Source organism: Solanum verrucosum, unplaced genomic scaffold (assembly GCF_900185275.1).
Source record: "Solanum verrucosum unplaced genomic scaffold, falcon-dt-bn FXZP01000261.1, whole genome shotgun sequence".
Classification (NCBI taxonomy): domain Eukaryota; kingdom Viridiplantae; phylum Streptophyta; class Magnoliopsida; order Solanales; family Solanaceae; genus Solanum; species Solanum verrucosum.
Window position 1 is genome coordinate 406,106 of NW_026019969.1, and position 27,584 is coordinate 433,689.

Here is a 27,584-nt window from a genome sequence, read left to right on the forward strand (position 1 = left end):
CTAACATAACAATTTTATTAAGTCATTTTTAAATATAATACATTTTAAAAATATATTAAAAATGACTATAACTAATTATAAGAGCTTTATAAATTATTTGTTGATTTTCAAATTGAATAAGTAAAGCAATACCTATATTTGATACAGTAAATAAATGAAAATTCAACGAAGTACTAAAAATCAAAATTAATATATATATATTTGGATAAATGTGAAACTAAGATTTTTATTATCCGAAAGAACATGGATCCCTACTTTTTTTCTCCTTTCCGAAATCGTCGAACATTTGTTATTATTGGATATATTAGTCAGTTTTACCACGTCAAACGCGTACGTCAAAATTGAACAAAACAACAGACTGGCCATATAGAACCAACATCCCTCTTTCTCTCTCCTTTCTTTCCTCCTTCCTTTAACATATCTATAAATACACATATTATTCTTTTGCATATACATACTGATTTTCTTCTCTTTTTTATTATTATTACAATTACAATTACAATTACAATGAATCCTTTATCATTATCATCGCGTTTGTTAGAAGTAACGGTGATATCCGGCGAGAATCTTCTAGATAACCGAAAGCAACCGGTAAAGAAGAACGCTTTCGTAAATATCAAATCAGAATCTTATTCATGCAACCTCCAAACAACTAAAATGGATAAAGAAGGCGGAGGTTTTCCTAAGTGGAACGAGAAATTGATCGTTGATTTACCCATGCATGCGCGTCATCTAACGGTGGAGGTTCAATGTAAAAATTCCTCCGGGATCAAAACCGTTGGGATCGCAAAAGTTCCGACGTCCGATTTTATTGGAGGAATTTTGCCCGAAGATTATTTGCATTTTTTGAGTTATAGGCTTAGGAATGAAAAAGGGGAGAAAAATGGGATAATTAATTTTTCTGTTAGGGTTAAGAATGCGGCGCCCCCGTCGTCTCAAAGTGCGGCCGGCTGTGCTGCTGCTTATACGCAGCAGTGGACGGCCGCACCGATAGATATGGGAAGTAGTTATAACGGTTCTTGTGGGGTTGTTACGGGTGTGCCCGTTTATCCGAGGAGTTTTTTAGGTAATTCAATGGCGAAGAGATTTTGAAATTTTTTAATTTTACTATTTGTTTTAATTGATTAAAATAAACAACAAAAGAAATTGTATAGATATGTTTTAGGATGAATTTGATTACATTTTTTTTTTAATTGAAAGAAAGATTACGTTAAGTTGCGTTTGTTAATGAGTAGTTGATCGATTCAAAATCATAACAATATTGATCTATGTCATATTCAAAATCATAACAATATTATTGATCATGTCATATCTGCCTTTTAATACTCAAATATGGGGTAGTGGCGGGATCTTTCAGCCCATAATCAAATGTCTCGCGTTTGGGTGCCTAAATTTTGAATACTAATTTAGTCGGGCCTAATAATATGAATACTAAACACAGTCTTGGGGCGGGGTTGGTAAAACCCTTGGATAAGAATAATCTCTGTGTATTGACTTTTGCTATGTACGTAGTATTCATTTGTCTCTTCAAATCTACTATTTCTGCTTGATAACAATAGTGTTCTTCTCGTGTCTATGAGTCATGAGTAACTTGTTTATTTAACAGTACTGTTTTGACTGATGATGAATTATACTATGGTGAATTGTTTGTTAATGTATGAACTTGCTTGAAAGTAAGAATGCTAGAGTTGTATTAAGTACTTAACTGTGAATAATCCGTATAAAATCATTTCTGATTTATCTGAAAGTTGGTTCTCTATCAAAAAAAAAACTAAAACAATAAAAACAATGATGTCCGAAAAGAAAATTTTAAATTTTGGTAGTACTAAATAAACGTTTCTTGATTCACTTACTTCTCAAAATATATATGCGACATTTTCTTTCGAATCTAATTCGTTTTGCTATTCGTATATAATGTTATTTTAAACACAATTGTATTTTTATAGTTTAAGTGATAATATGTATGAACTGCTAATGGGAGTAGACGTTAGACGAGGGTGATGGCGTGATGCAATTTAAGAACTGAGATTAGTTGGTATTAAATGTTGATATATGGGCTATTTCTTATTGAATGGTTACCCTTTTTTGGTTATGGGCGGATCAAGATTTTTCACCATTTTCTTTAATTTATGGGTTCATTTCAATTAAGTGGAATCCTTAAGTCACATTTTTTTCACCAAGAACATTTTCAAAAATTTTACTCTTGAATTTGGAGTATCCTGCTCACACAATTCACAGGTTCAACCAGCAATTATTTTTTCACAATCAAGGGTGTAATAGTGATCCTTACATATCGTTTATGACTATTAATATAAATAATAAGGATAGCAGACACTAACGAGCAAGAATTAACAATCCAACAATCAATCTATGTAAAGTGAATCAGTCCTAAAGAACCCGGGAAAGGGCTGTCGTATGATGGGTACACAAAAAGTGACGAACTTGTTTTGATAACAATATCATGCTTGTCTGTTGAAGAGAATTGGATGATCGCGTCAAGGGCTGCTTTAGTACAGGGTGAGTTTGGTAAACATCAACCTGATACATTAAGTGAAATATATGAAGATCTAGTAATATCTTATGCTTTAATACAAATCAAGAATTGATCAATGGCAATACAAACACAAATGCACAAGTTGGCCGACACTAGTGTAATCTGCCCTAATAGGGGAAAGGAGAAAATTTGTGCGCTTATCACTCACTACCTTCAAGATTATGAGATTTCATACATATCACTCAGATTAATTGGACATCTACAATGATATACAAGAAAAGTTATACAAACATGTAAGCCCACAAATATACACACTACAACATGACAAGAGAAGCCACTGATAGGATGTGTGAATATAAGCACCTACAAAAGTCTGAATATGGTACACCCATAAGTACAACAAGATCTTCGTTTTGATGGCAGCATTTACAGTATTACGCAGTCTTATGCTTCTTCACTGCTGCTCTGGTTGCCATTTTTAAGTATATTGAACTTGCAAAGAGGACAAGTCGCGTTCATGTACAACCACTTGTCTATGCAGACAGAGTGAAAATGGTGACGACAAGGGAGCTCACGCAGCTCAATTCCATCTTCATAGGGACAAAGGCAGATGCAACATTCCTGCAACAGACAAGAATGAATGAAATTAACTTCTAGAAGGGGATTGGGAAGTTTATCCTAGGCTTTATGGAAAAATCCAATCAACGAAAGAAATTTATTGAACGCACAGCATCTTCCAGTGGAAGAACATGCTCAATGGGTGTATCAGTGTCACATTCAGTCATTACTCCTCCAAATGATTCTTGAATCTCGCCATTTTGTTTTTCAAATTCACCAAGTCTTCGAAACTTGTATTTAGTCAATCTCTCAACGTCTTCCTTGGTTGCTCCTTCCTATCTCAAGAAGAAAGCAATTTTGAGAAAGGTATTCAGACAGTTGATGTAAAAGGAGAAACTTTAGGATGCAAGAGACACAATCAATAGCATAAGATAGAAAATAAATGCAGTTACTTTCTCTGTACAGTTGACTAGCCATGCGATATTTGAAATTATAATCATTTAAATGTACATCAATCCTAAAGCAAGAACACTGTTCATTTACTTCAGTTCATTTCGGTGATTGTAGTGAATAATCTAGACATAAAATATTTCTTTTCATGAAACTCAGCACAAAGTGGGACTTGAACAAAAGATAAGGACCTACAATATCAAATTCAAATTTCCAACAGTGTTCAGTACGTATACCTTCGTTTTGCATTTTGAAAAGAAAAGAAAAATTGGAAGTAATCCAGACTTAGACAGATGCAATAACATACCATAGCTTACAATTATCAGGCACATCATATCAACCATGTTAACCAAACACTATTTCACATTTATAAGCCTTCTTCATACAAATCACAAGACCCTAAAGTAACTAACATACACGAGTTGAAGCAATTTTACTACCATGATGATATGTCTGCATTCTTCTAAGCACCACCAACAACAACATATCCAGTGTATTCCCACAGGTGGTATCTGGGAAGGGTAGAGTGTACACAGACCTTATCCCTGCCTCGTGGAGGTAGAGAGGCTGTTTAGCAATTTGCTTCTATTTGGAGAATCAGAGATATAAGGGAGACAGGAAAAGCGAGTATTACTGCTAGTGAATTGGGGGAAATGGGTTGGTAAATCATATTCAGACCACAGAGTGCAAATCATACTTGAGTTATAGTGGATGCAGGTTGTATACTCAACTGGTGGGAGTAATGAATGGAAAAGACAGCCAAATTGTGAATGTTACATGCATGTAAAGAAAGCTCAAGAATGCTAGTCTCCAAACACTTCCTGGAGTAGCCAAGATTAAAGGAAAAGTGAGGCCCCAATTACCAAGTTATACAGGTCTGAAACCAAATAAGAGCTAGAAATATATGGATTCAACAAAGAGTTGTTACCACTTACCACTAAACGAAAAAGTATCAAATCCACATAGTTCAGTTCTACATTATTACCTCTGTTTCATTGAAAGCTGTCTTATTCTATAAGTAGTGAAGTAATCTCCAGCTTTGCAAACTAAGCAGGATGGACATAAGGAGGATGATAGATGACACAGACCAACTTCTGAAATTTACTGCATCAAATCTTTTATTGAAGTTTCACTTAAAGTGAATCTCATGTTAGAGCTACTAAAAACAAAGGTAGAGCCAAACAAGACGTGATCGTTCTAACCTTTGACCAAGAAACCAGACAATTTGTGAACCCTCCCCACCTCAACTACCTACAATGGTCTCTTAGTTCAAATGCTGTCCATATTTTATCTCTTTGCAATATCTAGAGAATTGCCTGGGTTTTGTTTTTTTTATTTGGGGGGGGGAGTTATCCCAAGCATGGCAACCAAACAAGACAGAAAAATTTTATTCTAGGACTATTTATTGTAATCCCTCACACCAAACGACCCCTTAGTTAAAGAGCAACATCACAAGACCTTCTACATCTTGCATAACATCTCATATTAGCAATTTAGCATCAGTAAGATGATAATCTATCTACTTCATTAACAAATCATAAAAGGGTTACTCAATAACCCACCTAAACAGTGTAACTATAGGGTTATAACACAAAAGAATTTTCTTGATTAATGGAAACTATATACTAGTCAGTGAGGGTTCATGTAGCTGACCCAAACATGCTTGGGATTGAGGCATAGTTATTGGGAATGAAGTGTTAAAATGATATGCTCCTTCCATTTTATTCTATAATGACTATGTGTTATCAAGCACAAAGTTTAAGGTATAGATTTGACTAAAATATTATAGTAGAGACAGTGGAATAAAAGTATCAATGTAATGGTTCAAAAGTAAGTTTGATAGAGAAACCGTCACATCAAAGTTTAAAAGTTGAACAGTGTTAATGAATTTGAATTCTTGAAAGTTGTATAGAAATAGAATGGTGTAAAATATTTTGAATGTCGAAAAATGGAAAATGTCACCTAGATTGAAATAGAGGGAATAATACAGTTTCTTCTACCTATATCCTCTGGATAAGGGGCCAACTGCTTGCCATTTGCCACCCGAATGACAAACTAAATTGTATGTTCCCGATACAAGGGCATTGTTGACATTTATTAGCTCCTGCCTCCTGCTATCTTAATTTAGGTTGTATACATGTATAGGAGCTAACTATTTTTTGTACTTACTGCATCTTCTTGATGCATGTCAATGAATCATTTCATTGAAAAAAAGGAGGTCTCTACTGTCTACTACAAAAGCAAACTACAGAGTTGAATTGCAACATCTTCTCTCTTTTTTCCGGAGGTCTCTACTGTCTACTACAAAAGCAAACTATTTTCAGAACAGTTCAACTTATCCTGTGAATTTATAAATTTATATTGACACTTCCATCTATGAGAGAAGAATACATGAAGATCGCATATAAAAAAGAGCATCTATGTTAACCATGAGTTCAAAAAAGAGGTGTTAATTAGAACCATAATAGAATACAAAGGGATGAAACAAAAGAATAAGATATCCAGAACATACTTACACAATCTATTTCTTGCACTCGCAGACTGTCTTTTAGCTGATAATCGGAACTAGATCCCAAGAAAGTAATTTCCTATGTACTATGTGATATAAAATGTTTAAAACAAAAAAATTCATAACTACCTGGTCTGCCACTGCATATAAAATAGCTATGATACATGGTAGACAGCAACAAACAGCAATTCCGATGAGACATGCCACGGCAACACATATAACAACAAAGAATACATCAAATGCTAGAAATGTGAGACACAGCCTGCAAAGAACCCAAATAAACATCATATCGAAGTAAATCACAACAAATACAGAAATCAGAGACTTGCTTGGAACAAACCAGTAGAGTTGAGGTGCATCACGGATCAAACTTTCGCCACCAGCAGATATCCAATAGAAACCAATTATCCACCAAATGAAAGAAAACATGGTATTTGCAGATTCCAGATGCTTAGCAACACTGAAATAATATGTTAAGAATCATTAATACATTATGAGGCACAACCATATGATTTCCAGTTCTCTAGAAACAATGAGGTACTGGCAGGATAACTACCAAGAGAAAAGAATGAGAAGAACTATCTTCCAAACACTGTGACACTCTTCGGCAACAAACTCTTTTTTTCTCTTTATTTTAATCTTTTTCCTTGTAAAACTACGGACAAGCTTTCATTATCCACCACATGCATCGATTTCAATTACCTCAAGCCTCATAGTCACATATTAAGAAGCAGGGGCAGAGCTAGTAAGGATCCAGCGAGTTCATGTGAACCCTTCGGCGGATAATTACACTGTTTATACATGGTGAAAGTTATTTTCCATGTATATATTGTAGATGTTGAACCTTCTTCAATTGCTTCATATTTTGAACCCCTTAATGAAAATTTTGGCTCTGCACTGTTGAGAAGTCAAGAGTATCTTTCTCCCACCTAACAGACCAGTTCCTATGTCTTTCAAATGCACTAGTAACATGGATTGCCAATTCTCTACATGATAACTATGATAGGAAGCATATTGAGGAGTATACAAATTCATTTCCAGCAACCTAAGCAACTTATACCTGGACCAAGAAACTATACATACTACGTATTCAACTCAAAATGCCTATCCTAACCTAACAAACAAACCCTTCTCCATTAAATCAATGAAATGATAAAAACAACAGCATTAACAACTACTGTGCTAACTATGAACAACAGCAAGATTTACTCGTGCCACCAATAAAAATTCTCCTCAAATCACATGCCTCCAAAGAGAAATTATACCTAGTTTCATCTTCATTCTGACGCCCCTCGGACTGATAATCACCAGTTTCCCCGCTGTCACTTCCGGAACTCGAACTGTTCCAACCTCCAGCAGCGTTTCTCTGCTCAGAATTCAAAATTGGAGAGGAATCGCTAAGCTGAATTCGGCGTCTATATTCAACGCAAACACAAACCATGTGAAGCAAACACTGTAAAGCATATCCAACAATCCAAAGCCTCAAAGGCATAGAAGGTAACTCATCAAGGCTCAAAATCAACACAGAAACTGAGACAATCACAAAAGCTAAGTTCCAGATAAGATCCAATATCACTATAGGTTTAGAATATGCCCAATCGCTTTGTCGTTCCTCTATGTGCTCAGCAGCAGCTTCCCTCACGCGCCTCGACGGCTCCCGCATCAGTCGGTGGTTACTTGCTCGCCGGAGAAATCGAGCCGCTCCTCTTAGGGTCGGGGCCCGGCGCGCCAACCGTCGGCTCCTAAAAACCTGATCGGTAAGCAACGGAGTCGTATCTACACCGTTAGAACTATCGTCGTTACCGGCTCTCGCCGTCGACATCGTCACCGGAAAATAAAATTGACCGAGAAATTATGAAAGGATCGACGGTGAAATATTGGAATTTAGAAAATCGTTTGAGGAAGAAGAAATTCAAAAGTTTTGGATTTTCAGATATGAAGTATAATTACACTGTTTATATACGTGGATTTATGGAGTTTTACCTGGTCGGGAGTATAGAAATGAAATGTACTCTTTAGAAATGTTTTTTTTACTTCCCATCTGTCGAGCTGTCATTTGCGAATATAGTAATTAAAAACAAGTTAACCACCACGTTTTTTCTTTCTTTTTTTTGTCATTTGATTTTTTGACTTTCGGTTATTTTCTGTTCATTAGTTGATCTTGATTACTACGTACTTACCAAATCAAGCAAAAATTATGTCGATTAAGATCAATAAATATAATATGTACGTCTTACTTGCAGGGGCGGACCCACGTGTTGTCCAGGGGTTCATCCGAACCCCCTCGATAAAAAATTACACTATATATAAGGTGAATTTTCTGGATTTATGTGGATATATATATTTTGAACCCCCTCAATGACAAGGTGAAGGAGATAGCCCAGCGGCAGCTCCCTTCAATATTAAGCCTGACGTCCAGAGATCAAATCCTTGGGGTTAGCGTTCTTTTTTTTAGTTTTTTACTTTCAATTTTTTTTTAGTTCCAGTTCCGATTTTCATGTTTTTTTTAGTTTTTTTTTTTTTAATAAAAAGTGCTAAAATATGGTGTTAAACCCAAAAAATTCAAGGGTCCCATACTCCCCCTAAAAGATAATAACTTTTTCACTTTCCAAATCCCTAAATCACTTTCTTGTTCTTCCCCAACACTCAAAACTCAAATATTAAAATCATCTCCCATAATATTCTATTGTTGATTTGACATATTTTAAAGGGCTAACTTTTGTTTCGATGTAATCACTTATGTTAGTTTCGGATTTCTTGTAACGAAACTAACTTTTTGTACCTATAAACTATATACTACTACTTTCTTGAAAAAAATTTTGTTGGCTTATTTACACGTTTATACTTTTATTTTTCGAACCCCTGAACGAAAATTTTGGATCCGCCACTGCTTACTTGATAGTAAATAATTTCTTAATATGTAATATTATATAGTTGAAAAATTATATTAATTCTTGTTTTGAATTTATTACTAAAATCAATACGAAAATTGACGAACATGGTCGGTTAGAAAATAAAGAAAAAACTAACCCAATTTGTGGATTTTGTTGTTTTTTTTAATAGAAAGCCGATAAACTTTAACACTCTGTTTGGATCACTGTTATCTATTATTTCATAATGTGTTGTATTCTATTGTACTGTATTGTATGGTAGATACAATGTTTGGCTAAACTGTATTGTTTGTTGTTTAATAATATTTTAATTGTTTGGTTTGATTGTATCGTACTGTATTGTAATTTATAAATTTACTAAAATATCCTTAATTATTCTAAGGTAGGAGGTTTGACTAGAATTAAATACTATAAGGTAAAGGGTAAAATAGTATTTTGAAAATTTATGTAAAAATATAATAGAAAAAAGAAATTAAGTAACAATAGGAACACACCAAATCGGTTGTTCCATAAAATAGGGGTTTTCATTGTTACATAACAACGAAATTTAACAATACAATACAATACAATACATTTTAAGTAACAATCAAAACAAACATTGTAGGTATAGTAACGATACAATACAATATAATGGGTAATAATGATCCAAACAGTGTAAGAAAATTGAAGAATGAATGGACGTCTTTTTTTTTGCACGAAAATTATAATAAATTTTTAAAAGAAAATCAATGTAGTCTCTTAATTTTATTTTATTTTTACAAAAGACGAGGGACTCTGTCGGTTTTTGAAGTTCAAAATTATAACTGGAGAGTATAAATAAAAGCAATAGAAATATTTCATCAAAGAATATGTGTGGTGTTCGAATGGTATGTAGAATTGTTCAAAGACTTAAAAAATATACCTAGGTTCGATTTCACATAGCTATACTTTTTGGGTGTGTTTGGTATGAAGGAAAATGTTTTCCTGGAAAACAAGTACAATTTTAACTTATTTTCTCATGCTTGGTTGGTGAATAGAAAATGTTTTCCGGAAAAGATTTTTAGTGTTTTGATTTATGAATGAAAAAATGTTTTTGACAAATATCTTTTATTTTTACTAAAGTAGAAATTTTTTTTGAAATTGAATATATTTTTTAAAAACAAACTTAAATTTTTTTTGGGAGGGAGGCGGGGGGCTGGTGGGGGGGGGGGTCGAGGGTAAGGGTGAAAAAAATAAAAATTTGAAGTTAAAAATATTTTTTTTAAAAACAAACTTAATTTTTTTTTTTGGGGGGGGGGGGGTGGTAGGAGGGGTGGGTGCGTGGGGGAGGGTCGACGGTAGGGGTGAAAAAAATAAAATTTTGAAGTTGAAATTATTTTTTAAAAATAAACTTAAATTTTTTTGGGGGGTGGGTGGGGGGGTCTAAGGTAGGGGTAAAAAAAATGAAATTTTGAAATTGAAATTATTTTTTAAGAACAAACTTAAAATACTTTTTGGGGGGTGGGGGGTCGAGGATAGGGGTGAAAAAATGAAATTTTAAAGTTGATTTTTTTTTTTAAAACAAACTCAATTTTTTTTTTGAGGGGGTTGGTAGGAGGGCTAGCCGGGGGGGGGGGGGGAGGTGTCGAGGATTAGGGTGAAAAAACAAAATTTTGAAATAAAAAATATATTTTAAAAACAAAACTTAAATTTTTTTTTTGAAGGGGGTGGGGGGCTGGTAGGGGGCTGATGGGGTGAGGTAGGGGGTGGGGGGAGGGGTAAAAAAATAAAATATTGACATTAGAAATATCTTTTAAAAATAACTTTTAATATTTTTTTTGGAGGGGGTGGTGGTAGGGGGCTGGATGTAGGGGTGAGGGTGGGGTAGAAAAATTGAAGTTAAAAACATTTTTTAAAAACAAGTTTAATTTATTTATTGTTTTTTTTTTTTTTTTTTGGGGAGGGGGGGGGGGGGGGCTGGTTTAAGGATAGGGACAAAATAAATTGTAATTTGAAGTTGGAAGAGAGTTTCTCCTTAAGTTTTGAAGGTAAGTCATTTTTCTTAAATTTAAGAAAAATGAGTTGATTTGAAAAATATTTTCCAAAACATTTAACCCAATCAAACATGAGAAAATTGGTCAAACCAAACACACCCTTTATGTATATTTCTGAAAATCTGTCTGTCGTTTTCTTTTTTGAAACCGGACCCCGTATATATATCCTAAGTTCCTAACAGAGATTTGTAACAAATAGTATGAAGTGATTATGTAGTACTTTTAAGAAAAAGAGAGAAAGTAACATTGGATGAAAAATATTAGTCACCTTTAGTTTTAAGGAGATTTATAATAGACATAATAACCAACATTGGTTGGGGTGGAGTGATAATACTCCTTCATTTTTAACTCGGGCTTCAATGTGGATACCAGACACTGGATGGAAAATCAAAAACAAAAAAAAAAACAAAAAAAATAGGCCTAATACATAAACATAACTCTTAACTTGGCGACAATTATGACCTTTAACTTTGGATGTGCACAAGTAGACACTTAAACTTGTATAAAATTGAATAAATAGACACATTCGTACGTGTTTAAGTGTCTACTTGTGCACACTCAAAGTTGTTCGCTGAAGCCAAGTTAAGAGTCATGTTTATGTATTATGTCTTTATAATACTTAATCATAAGTTTCTTGTTAGGACATTACGCACATGTTACTACACAGTACACAGACGCGCCCAAATGAGATTTGTCGCTGGACGTACCGTCTTTAATTTGGTTATGAATTTATGATCTTGGACGGACAAAATCAGTGTCAACTGCCGAGCAGCTTGCAGCGAAACTGGGACTGAAGAGAAGCATATCTAGCAAAAATACGCATTGCGGGAGACTCTGGTCAAAGAGATGTATTGACGAGTCCGGCATCAAAATAGACACTTTTTGAATTCTAAACAAGAAAAGGAATCCTCTCTAAAACACACATCAAAACGGACAGTTCACTCATTTATAAGCGAACTACAACTCCTATCTTTTAACGTCGTAATCTCCGTTAACTCCAAATTCACCCAACCAATATTACACCAATAACCATTAATCATAGTAGTCCCAGTAACATGATTTTTCCGAAGAGACATAATTTAGAAAATACACTCAGCCTCCAAAGTCACGCTTAGACTTCGCATACATATCAATAAGACCAGTCATTACAAAAACATTCATATAAAAAAAAAGTCTTAATAGCATATGTTCTTGTGAGGAAGAAATAGATAAATATTCTGGTGAAGGTTAACAAAAAAAAATATTGTTGTTTGTTCATAAATGGATAAACTATCTTTAAGAGTTGTGTAATATTGGTTTGGGTAATTTGGAGTTAACAGAGACTACAATATTAAAAGATGTGAGTTGTAGTTCGCTCATATATAAATAGGCGAACTATCCATTTTGATTTGTGTTTTTAGAGAGAGTTTCTTTTGGTGTTTAGGGTTTAAAAAGTGTCTGTTATGATGCAACAGTTATAACGATTGGATTATATTGATTTAAAACAACTTTTAATATAATGTGCTATTATTCGCGTTTAGTTTATTTCCGGATGGCCAAAGTTACAAAGTTAGACTATAAATTTTGAAATTTTGGATGAGAGACTTAATTTATCCCAGGTGCAAGACTTTATTGTATGTTTGTAACCATCTATATGAAAGGGCCATGTCATCATTATTGGATACTATCATTAATTCAAACATTTTGCTACATAGAACTATCTGTCAACTTTATAATGCGACAGGAGGAGTTTTGACAATAAAAGAGGGGACCTGGACGTGTTATCTATTTCGACGAAGTTTCGTTGTCTTCCATTAGTTGTTTATTCATTTTTTGTTTGCTCCAACCCCTTCATGTGAATTAAATATTAGATTCTTTTTCAATCATGGCGCTATTATTTTGGATGATAGACTTCTTTTTTTAACCTTTCGCACATGAGTCTGATACAAATAATGTAAATGCAGGAACATATCACTGTTGTCCAATCAAAATTTAAAATTTATAAATTGTTATAAAATATTATAGTGTGGATGTTGAAGTTACTCTCACCCATTATCTCTATTACTTTCCTCCATTATGAAGATAACTATAACTTCCATAACGTCCAACTTTATAATCATTATTCTTGTAACCTTTCACTTGCATAACCTCATCCATTATATTCATGTTAATGTCATGTTTATGACTAACCTTTTGTATGTCTATATGTTACACTATAAATAGAGGCATAAGGGTTCATATTGTATACACTTGATTGGAATAATAAGAAAAGCTCTCATTTCTTGTTTCCCTATTTCTATTGCTTTCATCTTCTATATTTCTTGTCTAATTTTGCTTTAGTTTTACAACACGTTATCAGCACGAGTTGCTCATTCTCCGTCAAGAATCAATGATAGGTATTTCTTGATTTTTATGAATTATCCTAGTAATTTTTCGATTGCATGGTATACTTCATATCCTATATATTATTTGTACTAACAAAGCTTGTTTTGTGGTTATTTTAAAATGGTTAGTAAATTATGATAATCTTCATAACAATGTTGAGAGGGACTATTAAAATATTTTAATTTATTTTAATTTGGGACTGTTATATGGTTCCAACATGTTGTTCTAATTAATTAGCTTTGTTCATTTTTACTCAATTTTAAGTCAAATTCAGATTATATTTATGGTATTTCATATTTATTTTTTGGTAATGCATTTGATTTATTAAGACATTGATTGAGGGTAAGACAGTGAATTCAAGTTTTACCGCACCAAGTGGGTAAGACATCGAGTAAAGTCTCGGTGCACCATGATAATAAGAAGTTGGGTTCAAGTCCCATTGATTTATGACCAAAGGCGTCTTTATATAGGTAAGACATTGGGTTTAAGTCCTAATGCACTATAGTGATGATATGATGATGACTAACATAAGGTTATATACTTTTGACTGAAAGTCATGAAATTTGTCCAATTAATTTGCTTCATTCTCTTATGTGAATGTGGTAGCAGTGTATAATATGTCTGAAAAATGACAAGTGGTTGAATGTATGAATATGAGTGTGGTAAAATGTTAATGGTCATCATTGTGGTAATTAAAAGGAGGAACTTTATGGGTTATTAAGATGGTCCTTCAAATGTGAAGGTAATTTTGTCCATCAAAGTTGTATGAAAGGTCATTGGGCACATTATTTCTTAAGATGGTCCTTCAAATGTGAAGGTAATTTTTATCCATCAAAGTGGTATGAGAAGATATTGGGCACATTGTTGTTGATGCAACCCTGAATTTTTTTGTAAATCCTCCATCAAAATAAAGGAATACAAAGTGGTAGTACAATTGGTACATTTGACATCTTAAAGTGATCTTGAGTTGAGTCACATAAATTTGATAATGCCAAAGCATGACAATGAGTTTCTGATAAAAACTTATGGAGCATGTACAAATGGTTATGGTTCATTTCTTGAAGAGAATGTGACTTGTGTTCGTATGGATAAGGACATGTTCATGTATGGTTGGATAAATGTCATGTCACATCTCATCTCTACGGGAGGTTTGAGATATTGAAAAAAATATTTTGACATAAATGGTCATTTTGGTCATATACTTTGAGTACTACACAAATATTGTGGTATGTATTATTATGAACTATTGGAGGACAAAAGAAAGAAATAATTATTTTCTATAAAGATTGTGGTCATGACCAAAATAAATGTTGTTGTGTGGCAACACAAATTTGTCATTAGTTGTCAAGAAATAAGTCTTGCATGTAATAATTTTAACCTTGACAATAATAATAATTTTCTCCTTGAAGGAGATGGTCACCATAAGAATGGTGTTGTGAAATTTGTGGCAGTACACATGTCACGACCCGAGCCTACACCCTGGACGTGGCCGGCACTCGAAGACCATTGCTGGTCCCCAAGCGAACCCTCATCCTAGCTGACTACAAGCAGAAAACTGATTCAAGCATACAAAGCTTAAAAACTGAAATAAAAGTTCATAAAACTTAAATATAGACTTTAAGTCCAAAGAAAACTCTGTATAATAAAATATATACAACTCACCATAAAAAGGCAACTTTAGTCTTTAAAACATTTAATAAAATAAATGATACAGACTTCTCAACTATACTGACTATCTATGAAGCCTCTAACTGATAAAGATGGAAGTCGGGACAAGACCCACGACGTCCTAACAACTGATATAACTGAAAGGTAAATGAAATCCTCCGAAAGCAAGGAGGCTCACCATAGCTAACTCGAACTCTCGGATGTATCAACGAAGCTCTTGTTGATGATCCTGAATACCTGTGTCTGCATCATGAAAAGATGCAGGCCAAATGGCTTAGTACGTGGAATGTACGAGCATGTAAGGGGAATTCTAAAACATAAACATAAGCTTGAAACTTGATAAAAAGGAAACATACTTGCCTGTTTTCAATCTTACTCAACTCAATGAATACTCCAAACTACTCAAACTTACTCAACTCAAAAGTACTCAAGGATAAGATACTCAACTCAGAGATTAGATACTCAACTCAAGGATATGATATTCGACTCAAAGATATGATATTCGACTCTGGATACTCAACTCTGGATACTCAACTAAATATGACTGAACTCATTTCAATAGAAAGCAATTTAAAACAAGTGCAATATAAAGAAACAAACTGTTTAAAAACATGCTGTCAAATCTGTGTGTATGCAAGGATACACCATAACTCTGAAATGTATATAAAAATACAATAAACTGATGTATATAAAAATACAATAACTTTTGTGGGAGTTTCTCTAACCGACAACCATCACATAAGAGCTATAGTGATGATACAGCGATCTACCTCACGCTGCCAGCGCATCCTATACCCGGCCAAAGGTATAGAACCTGAACTGCCTAATGGATCCACTAGTCTATTTCGAAAAAGGTTCATCTAAAAAGTATGACCCTTTTCTACCCATGGTGGCTACATGGTTTATGGAGGTTGTGAGTTGTCTGAACTCTCCCCCATATCGGTGCTCAATACTACTCCCAAAAATATACTAGCTCTTATGTTTTAAAAACATACTTTTTTTCTGCTGATTTGAGATAATTGCTCAAAAACTTAGCTCAAAGGCTATCTTGGAAATCTCAGTTTCCCTGCTTGCTTCATTTAGAAAGCTATTACTCTTTTCTGAAAACTAGCTCGACAGCCCTTTGGAAATCTCAGTTTCCGTTCTAATTTAAATGTGAAAACATTTATAAACTCTTTGGGAATACTTAGTCCCCATATACTTTTGAAGAAAAGGACTTCAAACTTTACTCTTTACTCTTTACTGAACTCAAAACTTAAGTCTTTAAACAAAGTTAAAACGTTTGTAAAAGACTTCTTAAAATATGGTTCATACCGAATTATGGACATGAACTACTAAATGCAAGGTTTTCAATAACCATAGATAGAACTCAAATACTTGGAACTCAAGAACTTCAATGATACTACTAATTTCAAGAATGCTCAACTCAGAGGGTTCATGCGGAATTATGAGCATGAACGACTCAACTCAAGGACTCAAATCTACTTCTCATCTCAAGATTGTTCGACTTATAATGTTCATGTGGAATTATGGGCATGAACAATTCAACTCAAGGACTTCATGGGTAACATGTAATAGTGCCATGATTATAAATATAATTTCATAGGGGATTAGGAACTCAATACTTAGAACTTGAAGATACTACTCCTCTGAAAGGTGCTCAACTGATGAAGTTCATGCGGAAGTTATGGGCATGAACGACTCGACTCAAGGGTCAAAATATCAATAAGGAACTCATGTATATGACTCTTCGCATTCTCATACTTACCTACTCAGAACTTTAACTCAAATCGATGATGGATCTCAAAGGATTCAAAATTGAACTCAAAGGCTTCCTTGAACTCTACTCTTAACTCTCTCTTGAATTTGAATTATGAATTCAAGAGTTATGATTCATGATATGAAGGATCTCAATAACAATATAGCTATTCGATAATTAGGAATAGAACTTTTAAAAAAAATGTGAATTCAAGAACTCAAAATCAACTTATCTCAAGTATCCTAGATTACTCTTTTTCTGATCTGAAAGTAGATGTAGGGCGTGAGGATGAACTAGTCCAACACTATGATAGGCTTACATACCTAGAAGAACAAGATTCTTGAAGAATCTTGAAGAATCTTTAAGAATCTTGAAGAAGAACTTGATTAGAAGCCTTGAAACCCTAGCTTGAAGGTAAACAATCAAGAAGACTTTTCTTGAGATTCTCGAGTTAGTTTCTTAAAATCTCTATAGCCAAAAATTATGATTTTCATGAGTAAAGATGAAAATCTGATTGTTTTGAGCTTTTTAATTAGTCAAGAAATTCGTTGATGGTTTTCTTGGAGGTAAAAAGACAAAAACGATTATTTTCAATATTTTCCCGTCGGCTAATTCGTAACAGCACTGTATAGGTTACTAAAATAGTCATAACTTTTTACTAAGATATTGGATTGACGTGAAACTGGTGGGGTTGGAAAGTAGATTCAATTACCTTTAATTGGATAGGTTATGGCTCACGTAACTCTTGATATTCTAAGAGATATGGTCGTTTAAAGTTGACATAAGCAGAATCTTACTTCAAAACTTAATGAAACTTCAAGAACACTTATCAAGAACTCATCAAGAACTCTAATCTTTAAATTTCAAGAACGAAATTACGCTGAATAAATCATGATTGGCGTGTGGGTGAAAGAACCCAACACTATGGAAGCTTACATACCTCTTAGGGATCAAACCCATGGCGAAAATCCGCAACAAGATGCAAGAATCTCGACGAACGCTTTCATCCTTTTTCTTTTCTCCTCTTTTCTCTTCTTGAATTCTCAACAAAAACCCTAGGCGTATTTTAGGATTAAAAAACTGAACCTAATAGGATTAGACCCTTGAAATATTATTAAAAACGAATTAAATCTGGTTGGGTAAGGAAAAGACCAAAATACCCCTCTTTATTTTCGGCTAACTTTCCTTAACTGGACAACCTAACTTCAAAAGGTCATATCTCACTCATCCGACCTCGAAACTTAGCAAACTCAGCGGCGTTGGAAAGATAATTCAAATATCTTTCCTACGGTATATGGTAGTACACCTAAATCATCCTGATCTATGATTTATGGTCGTTTGAAGTCGACCCAAAACTCATACTTAGCTTAACTTACAAAATTTCAGATTTTGTTATTTCCAATTTAATTCTTTTTGGAACTCAAGGTGCTACATCTAATGACCTTAACACTTAAGAAATTTTTAATTCCTTGCAAAAATCTCATTCACTACGATGAACGGTTTGAGTCTTAGTTCAAAAAATTTCTGGGGTGTTACAACACAAACTCAATTAAGAGTTTCGGAAGAGCTAATTTGTTACTATCCAAAAATGAAAATAGTTCATAATATTGAGGTGATAGTAAGTCTCAAAAAAAATATTATATTGAGACTGTATATTATTGAAAGATTAAATATCTTCAGATTACTACAATCAAAGCGGGTTATGAATATTTACATAAAAGGTTACCCACCTTTCTCTTGTTTGTTGTACACAAATATAGGCATGATGATAGAATCGCATGCAAAAGTAAACTAGAAGTTTACTAGAATAAATATCAGTTGGCATAACCGGGTTGATCATTTTGGTTCAAATGTGATGCAAAAAAATTGAGAATTCATGTGGTTATATGTTGAAGAAATAAAAGATTCTTCCAGAATTCTCATGTGTTGCTTGTTCTCATGATAAAATGATCATTGTACCAGCTAAGGTTGAGTGGTATCCCCTGAAATTATTTGAAACATATAAAAAGGTGAATATGGGCCCGTTCATCTACCATGTGCACCGATTACTATTATGATTTAATAGATGTATCTATCATATGGTCACATGTGAATTTGTATCAACTTACAAATTGGGTTTTGTAAGGTTGTTTGCTCAAATTGTTAAATTAAGAGCACGGTTCCAAACTAAAAAATTATGTTGATAATACTGGTTGGTTTAGCAGAAATCGTTTGCCTCCAATTATAGCTAGACCATTGATTATGAGAACAAATCTCTCAAATAAAATTTTGATATGAGATGAGTTTATTTAACGTGTATGCATCAAGCCAACAAGTTTCTCCCATCACAATTGGTTCAGGGTCAAGAACCAAATAATTTTCATCTAAAAATTTGATGTGTGCACATATGATTTTATTGCTTCACCACACACAAAGATAGATCCCCAAATGAGGTTGGGGTAAATGTTAGATTTCTTAACATTAGGGGGAGATATGTTTAGCAGCTGAAAATTATGTGTGTGGTGAATTATCTAGATCCTCGTTAAGAAAAAATATGAACTTGAAGTTCAAGAGATAATTCATTTTTAAAATGTTGCAAATAATTTTCCAGATGTATTTGTTGACCCAATTATATTTTAATTAAGCTGCAAATGCTCCAATAAATAGTCCTTGAAGGACAGAGCCTATGGTACGCCAGAAGCATGATAGACCAATCGATTCCAAACATAAAACTTCTTGAGGAACGAGAGGAGCAAATTATCAAAATGGTCATGATAATGAGGTAAGTGTTTTTAAAGAGCACTATGACATAACACTTCATAAAACCCTGGCAAAGATTCAGGTACCTGAAAATGATGAAAATGAAGATCTCGATAAGTTATGTCGTATTGGAATCTATATCAAAATGATCGTCGACGATATCTTTGATATGAAGTAGCACTCAATGCTATAAATGTTACGAGGATCTTAAATTTGAATCTGTCATATAGTGTGGACAGATAAATTATTGGCACTATTCAAGTATATTTTGTTTCACTTAGAAAAGTGATGCTTTTTATCTTATAGTTCATGGATCAAAATATAATGTCAGTGTGGTACAAATGAATAATTGTGCGAAGTATAACCGTAAGATATAAAGTGTGGTATGTGCCTCTAGGCATAAAATGTTTTAGCAAAAATTCTGACATTATTAAATAGAGATTTATTCTCCAGTGGTGGATGGAATGAGACTTGTTTCAGTCTGGCAATAGATGAAATACTTAAATATGCATAATGAATGATTATTATGTCTAACTAGATGATGAAGGTTATATGAAAATCCTTGAAGGATTTAAAAGGTCTTAAAGCAATTCCATTGAGTACCCAATGATTTTGAGACTGCTTAACACAGAGAAAAAATATTTTTGATCTCATGAAAATAATTTAAAATGTCATGTATTAGTGCAATTGGTGCACTTACAGATTGTTGGTTATGCAAATGCTAGAAGATTATTTGATATACATAACGAAAGTTATGTGAAAGGATTGACATATTATCATTCAAATAATGACAAGACACTAACAAAGCAAGTGACTCAACACATAGAAAATGTGTGATTTTCTTTCAGAAGAAAGGGTGAGCTTCAATAAAATTGAAATGATCAATCCCCGAGTCAGAAATGATTTAATTATGTAGATGCATAATATTTATTTGATCTGCACAAAGCTCGATCGCAAATGAACTATTATTTACATATGGAGACACAACAATAACTTGAAAATTCAAAGAATCACATTAGTAACCACTTCTTCAAATCATGCAGAAATAATATTGATGTATGAATTAAGTCGGGAGTGTGTTTGTTTGGAATCATGATCTATCATATTCAGAAAGTATGTAATTTTCTTTTGAAAATGATATTTCAGCCACCATATACGAAAATAATATGTAGCTCAATTGAAGGGAGGATACAATCAAAGGAGATCAAACAAATCATATTTCACCAAAAGTCTTTTTCACACATGATCTTCAACAAAATGGTGAGATTGACGTTCAAAGACCCATTCAAGTGATAATCTTGTAAACTTATTCACTAAGGATTGCCAACATCAATATTTGAGAAGTTGTGATATAAGCTTGGAATGCATCGTCTCCGAGATATCAAGTAAAGTTTTTATCAGAAGGAGAACATATGCGTTGTACTCTTTTCCTTAACCATGATTTTATTCCAATTGGGTTTTCCCGGTAAGGTTTTTAATGAGGCAACATTCAAAGCGTATTAAAAGATATGTATATTCTTTTTCCTTCACTAGGATTTTTTCCCACATGTTTTTTTCCTAGTAAAGTTTTAACGAGGCATATTATCTATGGACATCCAAAGGGGAGTGTTATAAAATATTATAGTGTGAATGTCCATTACACCAAGAAGTTACTCTCACCCATTATCTCTATTACTTTCCTCCATTATGAAGATAATCATAACCTTCATAACCTCCAACTTTACAACCATAATTCTTGTAACCTTTCACTTGCATAACCTCATCCATTATATTCATGTTAATATCATGTTTATGACTAACCTTTTGTATGCCTCTATGTTACACTATAAATAGAGGCATAAGGGTTCATATTGTATACACTCAAAGACTTGAAATAATAAGAAAAGCTCTCATCTCTTGTCTCCCTATTTCTATTGCTTTCATTTTCTATATTTCTTGTCTTATTTTGCTTTAGTTTTACAACATAAATTTAATTTTTTAGTGTTTTAAATTACTAAATTCTAGATTAAAAATTCAAAATTTAGATTAAAATTACCCAATTCGCATAGACTCGTAATCCACAAGACAAAAAGGTTAGAAAAAATATAATACACGGTCAAGGGCAGGATCTAAAGCCTACTAGAGTGTATGTGTGTGTAATGCAAGAAAATATGTACAGACAAATCCATACCAAAAAATATATAAATCGACAAATTAAGCGAAATATTAAAAGTCAAAATGTTCCTAAATAAAATATTATTGAGTACATATGATCCACAAGTTTTTGCTTGCTACCAGTCTGCTGATTTCATAATTGATTATTTTTTAAAAGGTTACAATATTCAGTGAGTTGGTAGAACCAGCAAATGGAGGAGAGAAGAAAGGAGGTGTAGAAAAAAAGATAAAGCTATAAGGATTAAATGGTCTATATTATAATATCAATGGGGTGATTAGGATAGCTCTAAATTATTAGTGCATCTTCATCTCATTTTATTATATATAAAAAAAATGTCTTGATTAATAGGTCGGGGTTGTAAATAAATTGAGTTTAATTAAATGTGGAGTAATAAAATAACAGTACCATATATTTTGTTAGAAAATGCACCTACTTTGGATTATTTCTTCATTAAAAGAAAAGGCAGACTTTCTGATGGTGTTTGAATTAATTTATTTTTAGATATTTTTATTATTTTTAAACACTTCTTAATTTTTAGAGGTCTTCAACAAAGACACAAAGTACTTAAAAACACTTTACTTTAAATTTAAAAAGATACTTTTGGTTTTTAATTTTTAATTCACATTAAAAAAACTTAGTCAAAAACTCCCTTTTTAAGTTTAAATTTAGAAAAAATACATAATTAGCCCCATTGAACTTATATCATTTTTTAAAGTAGACACCTTAAGTTTGTGAAAGTCTTATTACCCCACGAAATTATTTTCAACCAGAATAAATATACCATATTTACAGCATTTACAATCTCATTGTCAGCGAGTGTGTCTCACCCCAAATAAAATAATGTAACTTTATTTTTTTCCAGGTTCTTTAATAAAGGGTTGGGTAAAACCTAGACCCGTTCAAAATCTTGACAAATTCCCTTTTTTATCTTAAACATTTTGTACTAAATCACGATGAAGAAGAACATTCTCGATTACTAGAGAATTTTAGAAACTCCATTACATATGTTTGTAGAACTTTAACAGTGGTGTATAGAAGAAGCTCCATCATTGGAGAATTTCATAGTGATAGCTCAAATGGCATCTTCTTTGTTTATGGGTACACAAGATTGTGATCAAGTTAAGTAAACAATACGGGCTCAATGTTATCAAAACATCTTTGAAGAAGTAGGGAACGAACGGATGCATCTCATGACCTTCATCGATCTATCTGTTATCAAACCCTAAATGGTACGAACATGCATTAGTCTTTGCAGTTCAAGGTGTATTCCTCAACTCATTCATATTTGGCATCTCCAAAATTAGCTAATCAGATTGTTGGGTTCTTAGAGAAAGAAGCAGTGAATTTGTAATTAAACTGATCTGTTTTTGAGAACTCGCCAACTCTAGAGTTTTTTTGTTAATATAGAAAAGGGACTTTTTGAGAACTCGCCAACTCCAAAAGTTCATATGACATCTCACATGGGTTTATAAATCAAACCATAGAATTGACATAAGAGATTATTATTTTTTTTGGCTGCACATGGAGAGCTCTTCAATGGCCATCAATGGAGGTTTGTGGAAGATTGAAGGTGGTCTATTTAACAAAGAAATCAAATTTTAAATTGGTGATGCCATGTGGCACTAAAACATTGGTTAGGGATTAATTTCTACTTTTTCACGCGCCTCTCAAACTTGAGATTGCACATGCTCTGAAAATGGGTTAAAAGAGTGTATTTATTATGGTTAAAACAAGTTTCGTGGGGTAATAGGACCGCAAACTTAAGGTGTCTACTTCAAAAAAGGATATAAGTTCGATGGGATAATTATGTATTTTCTCTTAAATTCAAGTCAAAAGTAATTAATACAGTGTTTGTTTTGATTGTTAGTAAAATTTCATGGTATCGTATCGTTTAAATCTATCGTTACCTAAAAAGACCTATTTTATGGAATGACCGATTTGGTGTGGTCGCGTCATTACCTTAATATTTTCTTCTCATTTTATCTTTATTTATTATTTAATAATTATATTTCATGTTTTACCCTACTTTTTCACAGTATCTCTACCCTGTACTCTATTTTTCTTGTAGATTTATCATTTCAAATAATGAATATGTGACATTATGTAACGATTCTTGTAGGTTTATCATTTTAAGTAACGAATATGTAACATTATGTAACGACAAAAAATTATACAATCTATTCAGACATTGTATTCATTAAAACAATACAATACGATATATCATGAAACAACACAATCATGCAAACAAAGTGTTAAGGATAATTGCAATAGGAGAGAGCAAGATGATTGCACCAAGATAACACTAGTTAATTTGAAGATTGCAAATCCAAAAATTATACGTGACAAAGTATGCAATTCTAAACATGATATGAACAAATTAATTTTCCTAATGAAAATTTTATGTTCATACTAGCAGTATCACCATATGTCTGTGCAACTTCATCGCACGATTCAAACCTTTGCAAGTTCTATCATACGAAAGCCAAAATGTTCTTTACTTGACAAAAATAAAAAATTGAATGAGTTGTCAAAACTGGGTCAAACTGATGAAGCACGAAAGATGTTTGATAAAATGCCTGAGAAAGACGAGTTTACATGGACTACAATGGTTGCGGCATATGCCAATGGAGGGAGGCTTGTTGAAGCAAGGCAAGTGTTCGAGGAGATCCCAATTAAGAGTTCAATTACTTGGTCTTCTCTTATTTGTGGATACTGTAAGCATGGTTTTGAAATTGAAGGATTTGAATTTTTTTGGCAAATGCAAAGTGAGGGACATAGGCCTAGTCAGTTTACATTGGGAAGTATTTTGAGAATGTGCGCGATAAAAGGTTTGCTTTCGAGAGGTGAACAGATACATGGATATGCTATTAAGACTTGTTTTGATATGAATGTTTTTGTAATGACTGGACTTATTGATATGTATGCGAAGTCTAAGCGTGTCTTGGAGGCTGAGTGTATTTTCCAAATTATGTCTCATGGGAAAAATCACGTTACTTGGACTGCTATGATTAATGGGTATTCTCAAAATGGTGATGCATTAAGAGCAATTCAGTGTTTTAGCAGCATGCGTGCAGAAGGGATTGAGGCGAACCAGTATACATTTCCAGGTGTTTTGAGTTCATGTGCTGCACTCACTGATATTAGATTTGGGGTGCAGGTACATGGTTGTATTGTTAATGGTGGTTTTGAGGCCAACGTGTTTGTTCAAAGCTCGTTAATCGACATGTATTGTAAATGTGAAGATTTGCACAGTGCTAAGAAGGCATTGGAACTGATGGAGGTAAATCATGCAGTTTCTTGGAATTCCATGATACTTGGGTATGTGAGGAATGGATTTCCAGATGAGGCACTGTCTCTGTTCAAAAAGATGTATGCTTGTGATATGGAAGTGGATGAGTTTACGTACCCTTCAGTTCTGAATTCCCTTGCTTGTATGCAGGATCCCAAAAATGGGAAATGTCTTCATTGCTTGGTTGTTAAAACTGGATATGAGAGCTACAAGCTTGTTAGTAATGCACTTGTTGATATGTATGCCAAACAGGGAGACCTAGCTTGTGCGATTAATGTTTTCAACAGCATGGTTGAGAAGGATGTAATCTCATGGACATCACTTGTCACTGGCTGTGCTCACAATGGCTTTTATGAAGAAGCTCTGAAATTATTCTATGAGATGAGAACGGCTGAAATTAAACCAGACCAAATTATCATTGCTAGTGTTCTAAGTTCTTGCTCAGAGTTGGCACTACATGAACTTGGGCAGCAAGTTCATGCGGATTTTATTAAATCTGGCCTTGAGGCATCATTATCAGTTGATAATTCTCTTATGACAATGTATGCCAATTGTGGGTGCCTTGAAGATGCCAAAAAAGTATTCATCTCAATGCAAATGCATAATGTGATCAGTTGGACTGCTCTCATAGTGGCTTATGCCCAGAATGGCAAAGGAAAGGAGTCTCTGAGATTTTTTGACGAGATGATTGCGAGTGGAATAGAACCTGACTTTATTACATTTATAGGCCTGTTGTTTGCCTGCAGCCATACAGGCCTTGTTGACGATGGAAAGAAGTACTTCGCTTCAATGAAGAAAGATTATGGGATAAGACCAAGCCCTGATCACTATGCATGTATGATCGATCTTTTGGGCCGTGCGGGGAAAATACAGGAGGCTGAGAAGTTAGTTAATGAAATGGATATTGAACCTGATGCTACTGTGTGGAAAGCGTTGCTTGCTGCATGTAGAGTATATGGGAACACAGATCTAGCAGAGAAAGCTTCAACGGCCCTCTTTCAGCTGGAACCACAAGATGCTGTCCCTTATGTTATGTTGTCAAATATCTATTCTGCTGCTGGAAAATGGGAAAATGCAGCAAAACTTAGAAGAAAAATGAATTTGAAGGGTTTAAACAAAGAGCCTGGTTATAGTTGGATTGAGATGAATGGAGTGGTGCACACATTTATATCTGAGGAAAGAAGTCATTCAAAGAGTGATGAAATTTACTCAAAACTTGAGGATGTTATTGCATTGATAAAGGAAGCTGGATATGTGCCAGACACAATTTTTTCTCTCCATGATATCAATGAAGAAGGAAGGGAACAAAGTCTTTCTTATCACAGTGAGAAATTGGCTATTGCTTTTGGGCTTCTTTATGTGCCAAAAGGAGTACCAATTCGGATTTTCAAGAACCTTCGTGTATGTGGTGACTGCCATAATGCAATGAAATTCGTGTCAAGAGTTTTTGATCGACATATTATTTTGCGAGATTCAAATTGTTTTCATCATTTTAAGGAAGGGATATGTTCTTGTGGGGATTATTGGTAGAAAACACTCCTTTAAATTTTTGTGGCTCTTGTTTCCTTTGCGCTTGGAAAGATAAGAACATTCAATTTTATTGATTGGGTTTGCAGCGCAATCCAAGGTTTACAGTTCACATCTGTATATTACTAACTGCTAACAATGCAGATCATTTATTGGAAAATGGAAACTAAAAGTTAAAAGTTTTATGCAGCTCAATGTGAATGATAAGATTTATTGAAATTGATTGCTCTCTGAGACTTATATGAGAGTCGATCCCTTGTCCTTATTTCGCAGCACTCTCCCACGGCAGGCACCAATCGCCATTCCCCGGCATCAGGGAGATAACTTGTCCTCATTCTGAGAAATATTTTTGACTCCGTGAAGGCAGGGTCTGATGATCCTGAAGAAAGCTTCGTTCTACATGTTATGTGATGAGTTTTCCTCACAGGTGTGAAACCATCTTCAGAGTCTTTTAACAATAATTTTGCTTGGAGTTAATGTTTTTTCATAATTCCTGATATCTTCTCTGCAGTTAAAGTTGGGAGTTATATCCTTTTCAGTCGACAAATTACCCAACCAGAATAGGGACCTGAATGTTCATGCCATAGATAAGTCCATGCTAGTACTTCTGTCTTGTGAAAATCTGTGTGTTGCCTTGAGAGTAAAGATAGACATTGATCCAATGCAAAACCAATATGTCGTTGTCTTAGGTAGTTTACTGTTGTTTATATGGCATGCAAAGTTAATCCTAAAAGAAAGGTAAAGTAAAGGTGTAGGTGCATGCTAGCTTATAGTATAATGTTCTGAAGGCAAAGATGTTTTTACTTTTGATTTAAACTAATGGATTTTCTTTGATTCCGTCGCCTTCCCTAATAGCAAGATTTGGGAAGTTGAAACTATGTTATAACTAGACAACCTCATAAATGAAAAAGATGGTTAATAATGTCATTTCTGGGGTGTGGGTGGGGTAATTTTCCTTAAGTGAGTGTGATACTGTTGTACCTGTTGCTTGGGATCCTACGTTTCCTCATTCTCTTCCTTTTTGTTTCTGCTATAGGCTGTGGATTCGATGATGCTGATCCTTTTAGTTGTATTGCCATGTGAAAAAATGTTTTTGCTTCTGACGGTGCATGCTCTTCTAATTTACTGATTCTCCTGAAAGTAGAATCCTGTAGTGAAGTGTCCTTATA

At 33.8% G+C, this 27,584-nt stretch overlaps 3 protein-coding genes across 3 annotated transcripts; 2 read left to right on the forward strand and 1 right to left on the reverse strand.

The window, feature by feature from the left end:
- The first annotated feature begins 507 nt into the window (after nt 1-507).
- LOC125815445 (BON1-associated protein 2) lies at nt 508-1,155 on the forward strand. The gene has a single exon (XM_049494916.1). It carries the CDS (start codon nt 508-510, stop codon nt 1,090-1,092), a length of 585 nt encoding a protein of 194 aa, XP_049350873.1. The 3' UTR covers nt 1,093-1,155.
- Nucleotides 1,156-2,670: 1,515 nt separating this feature from the next.
- Nucleotides 2,671-7,986, reverse strand: LOC125815433 (E3 ubiquitin-protein ligase At1g12760-like). The gene is made up of 5 exons (XM_049494901.1): nt 7,277-7,986; nt 6,352-6,471; nt 6,141-6,273; nt 3,223-3,387; nt 2,671-3,115 (listed from the first exon to the last, which is right to left on the reverse strand). Exons 1-5 carry the CDS (start codon nt 7,831-7,833, stop codon nt 2,939-2,941), a joined length of 1,152 nt encoding a protein of 383 aa, XP_049350858.1. The 5' UTR covers nt 7,834-7,986; the 3' UTR covers nt 2,671-2,938.
- A 15,992-nt stretch (nt 7,987-23,978) lies between these two features.
- LOC125815420 (putative pentatricopeptide repeat-containing protein At5g52630) lies at nt 23,979-26,473 on the forward strand. Its single transcript, XM_049494885.1, has one exon. The coding sequence runs from the start codon at nt 24,025-24,027 to the stop codon at nt 26,416-26,418; it is 2,394 nt and encodes a 797-aa protein (XP_049350842.1). The 5' UTR covers nt 23,979-24,024; the 3' UTR covers nt 26,419-26,473.
- The last annotated feature ends 1,111 nt before the right edge of the window (nt 26,474-27,584 follow it).

What these genes read in the sequence shown, in the direction of transcription:
- LOC125815420 (XM_049494885.1), top strand. Translation starts at nt 24,025, where the DNA reads ATGTCTGTGCAACTTCATCGCACGATTCAAACCTTTGCAAGTTCTATC.
- LOC125815433 (XM_049494901.1), bottom strand. Translation starts at nt 7,833, where the DNA reads ATGTCGACGGCGAGAGCCGGTAACGACGATAGTTCTAACGGTGTAGAT. An exon ending in GATGCACCTCAACTCTACTG is followed by an intron (nt 6,274 to 6,351) that starts GTTTGTTCCAAG and finishes GGTTCTTTGCAG; the next exon opens with GCTGTGTCTCACATTTCTAG. An exon ending in TTCTTCCACTGGAAGATGCT is followed by an intron (nt 3,116 to 3,222) that starts GTGCGTTCAATA and finishes TGTCTGTTGCAG; the next exon opens with GAATGTTGCATCTGCCTTTG.
- LOC125815445 (XM_049494916.1), top strand. Translation starts at nt 508, where the DNA reads ATGAATCCTTTATCATTATCATCGCGTTTGTTAGAAGTAACGGTGATA.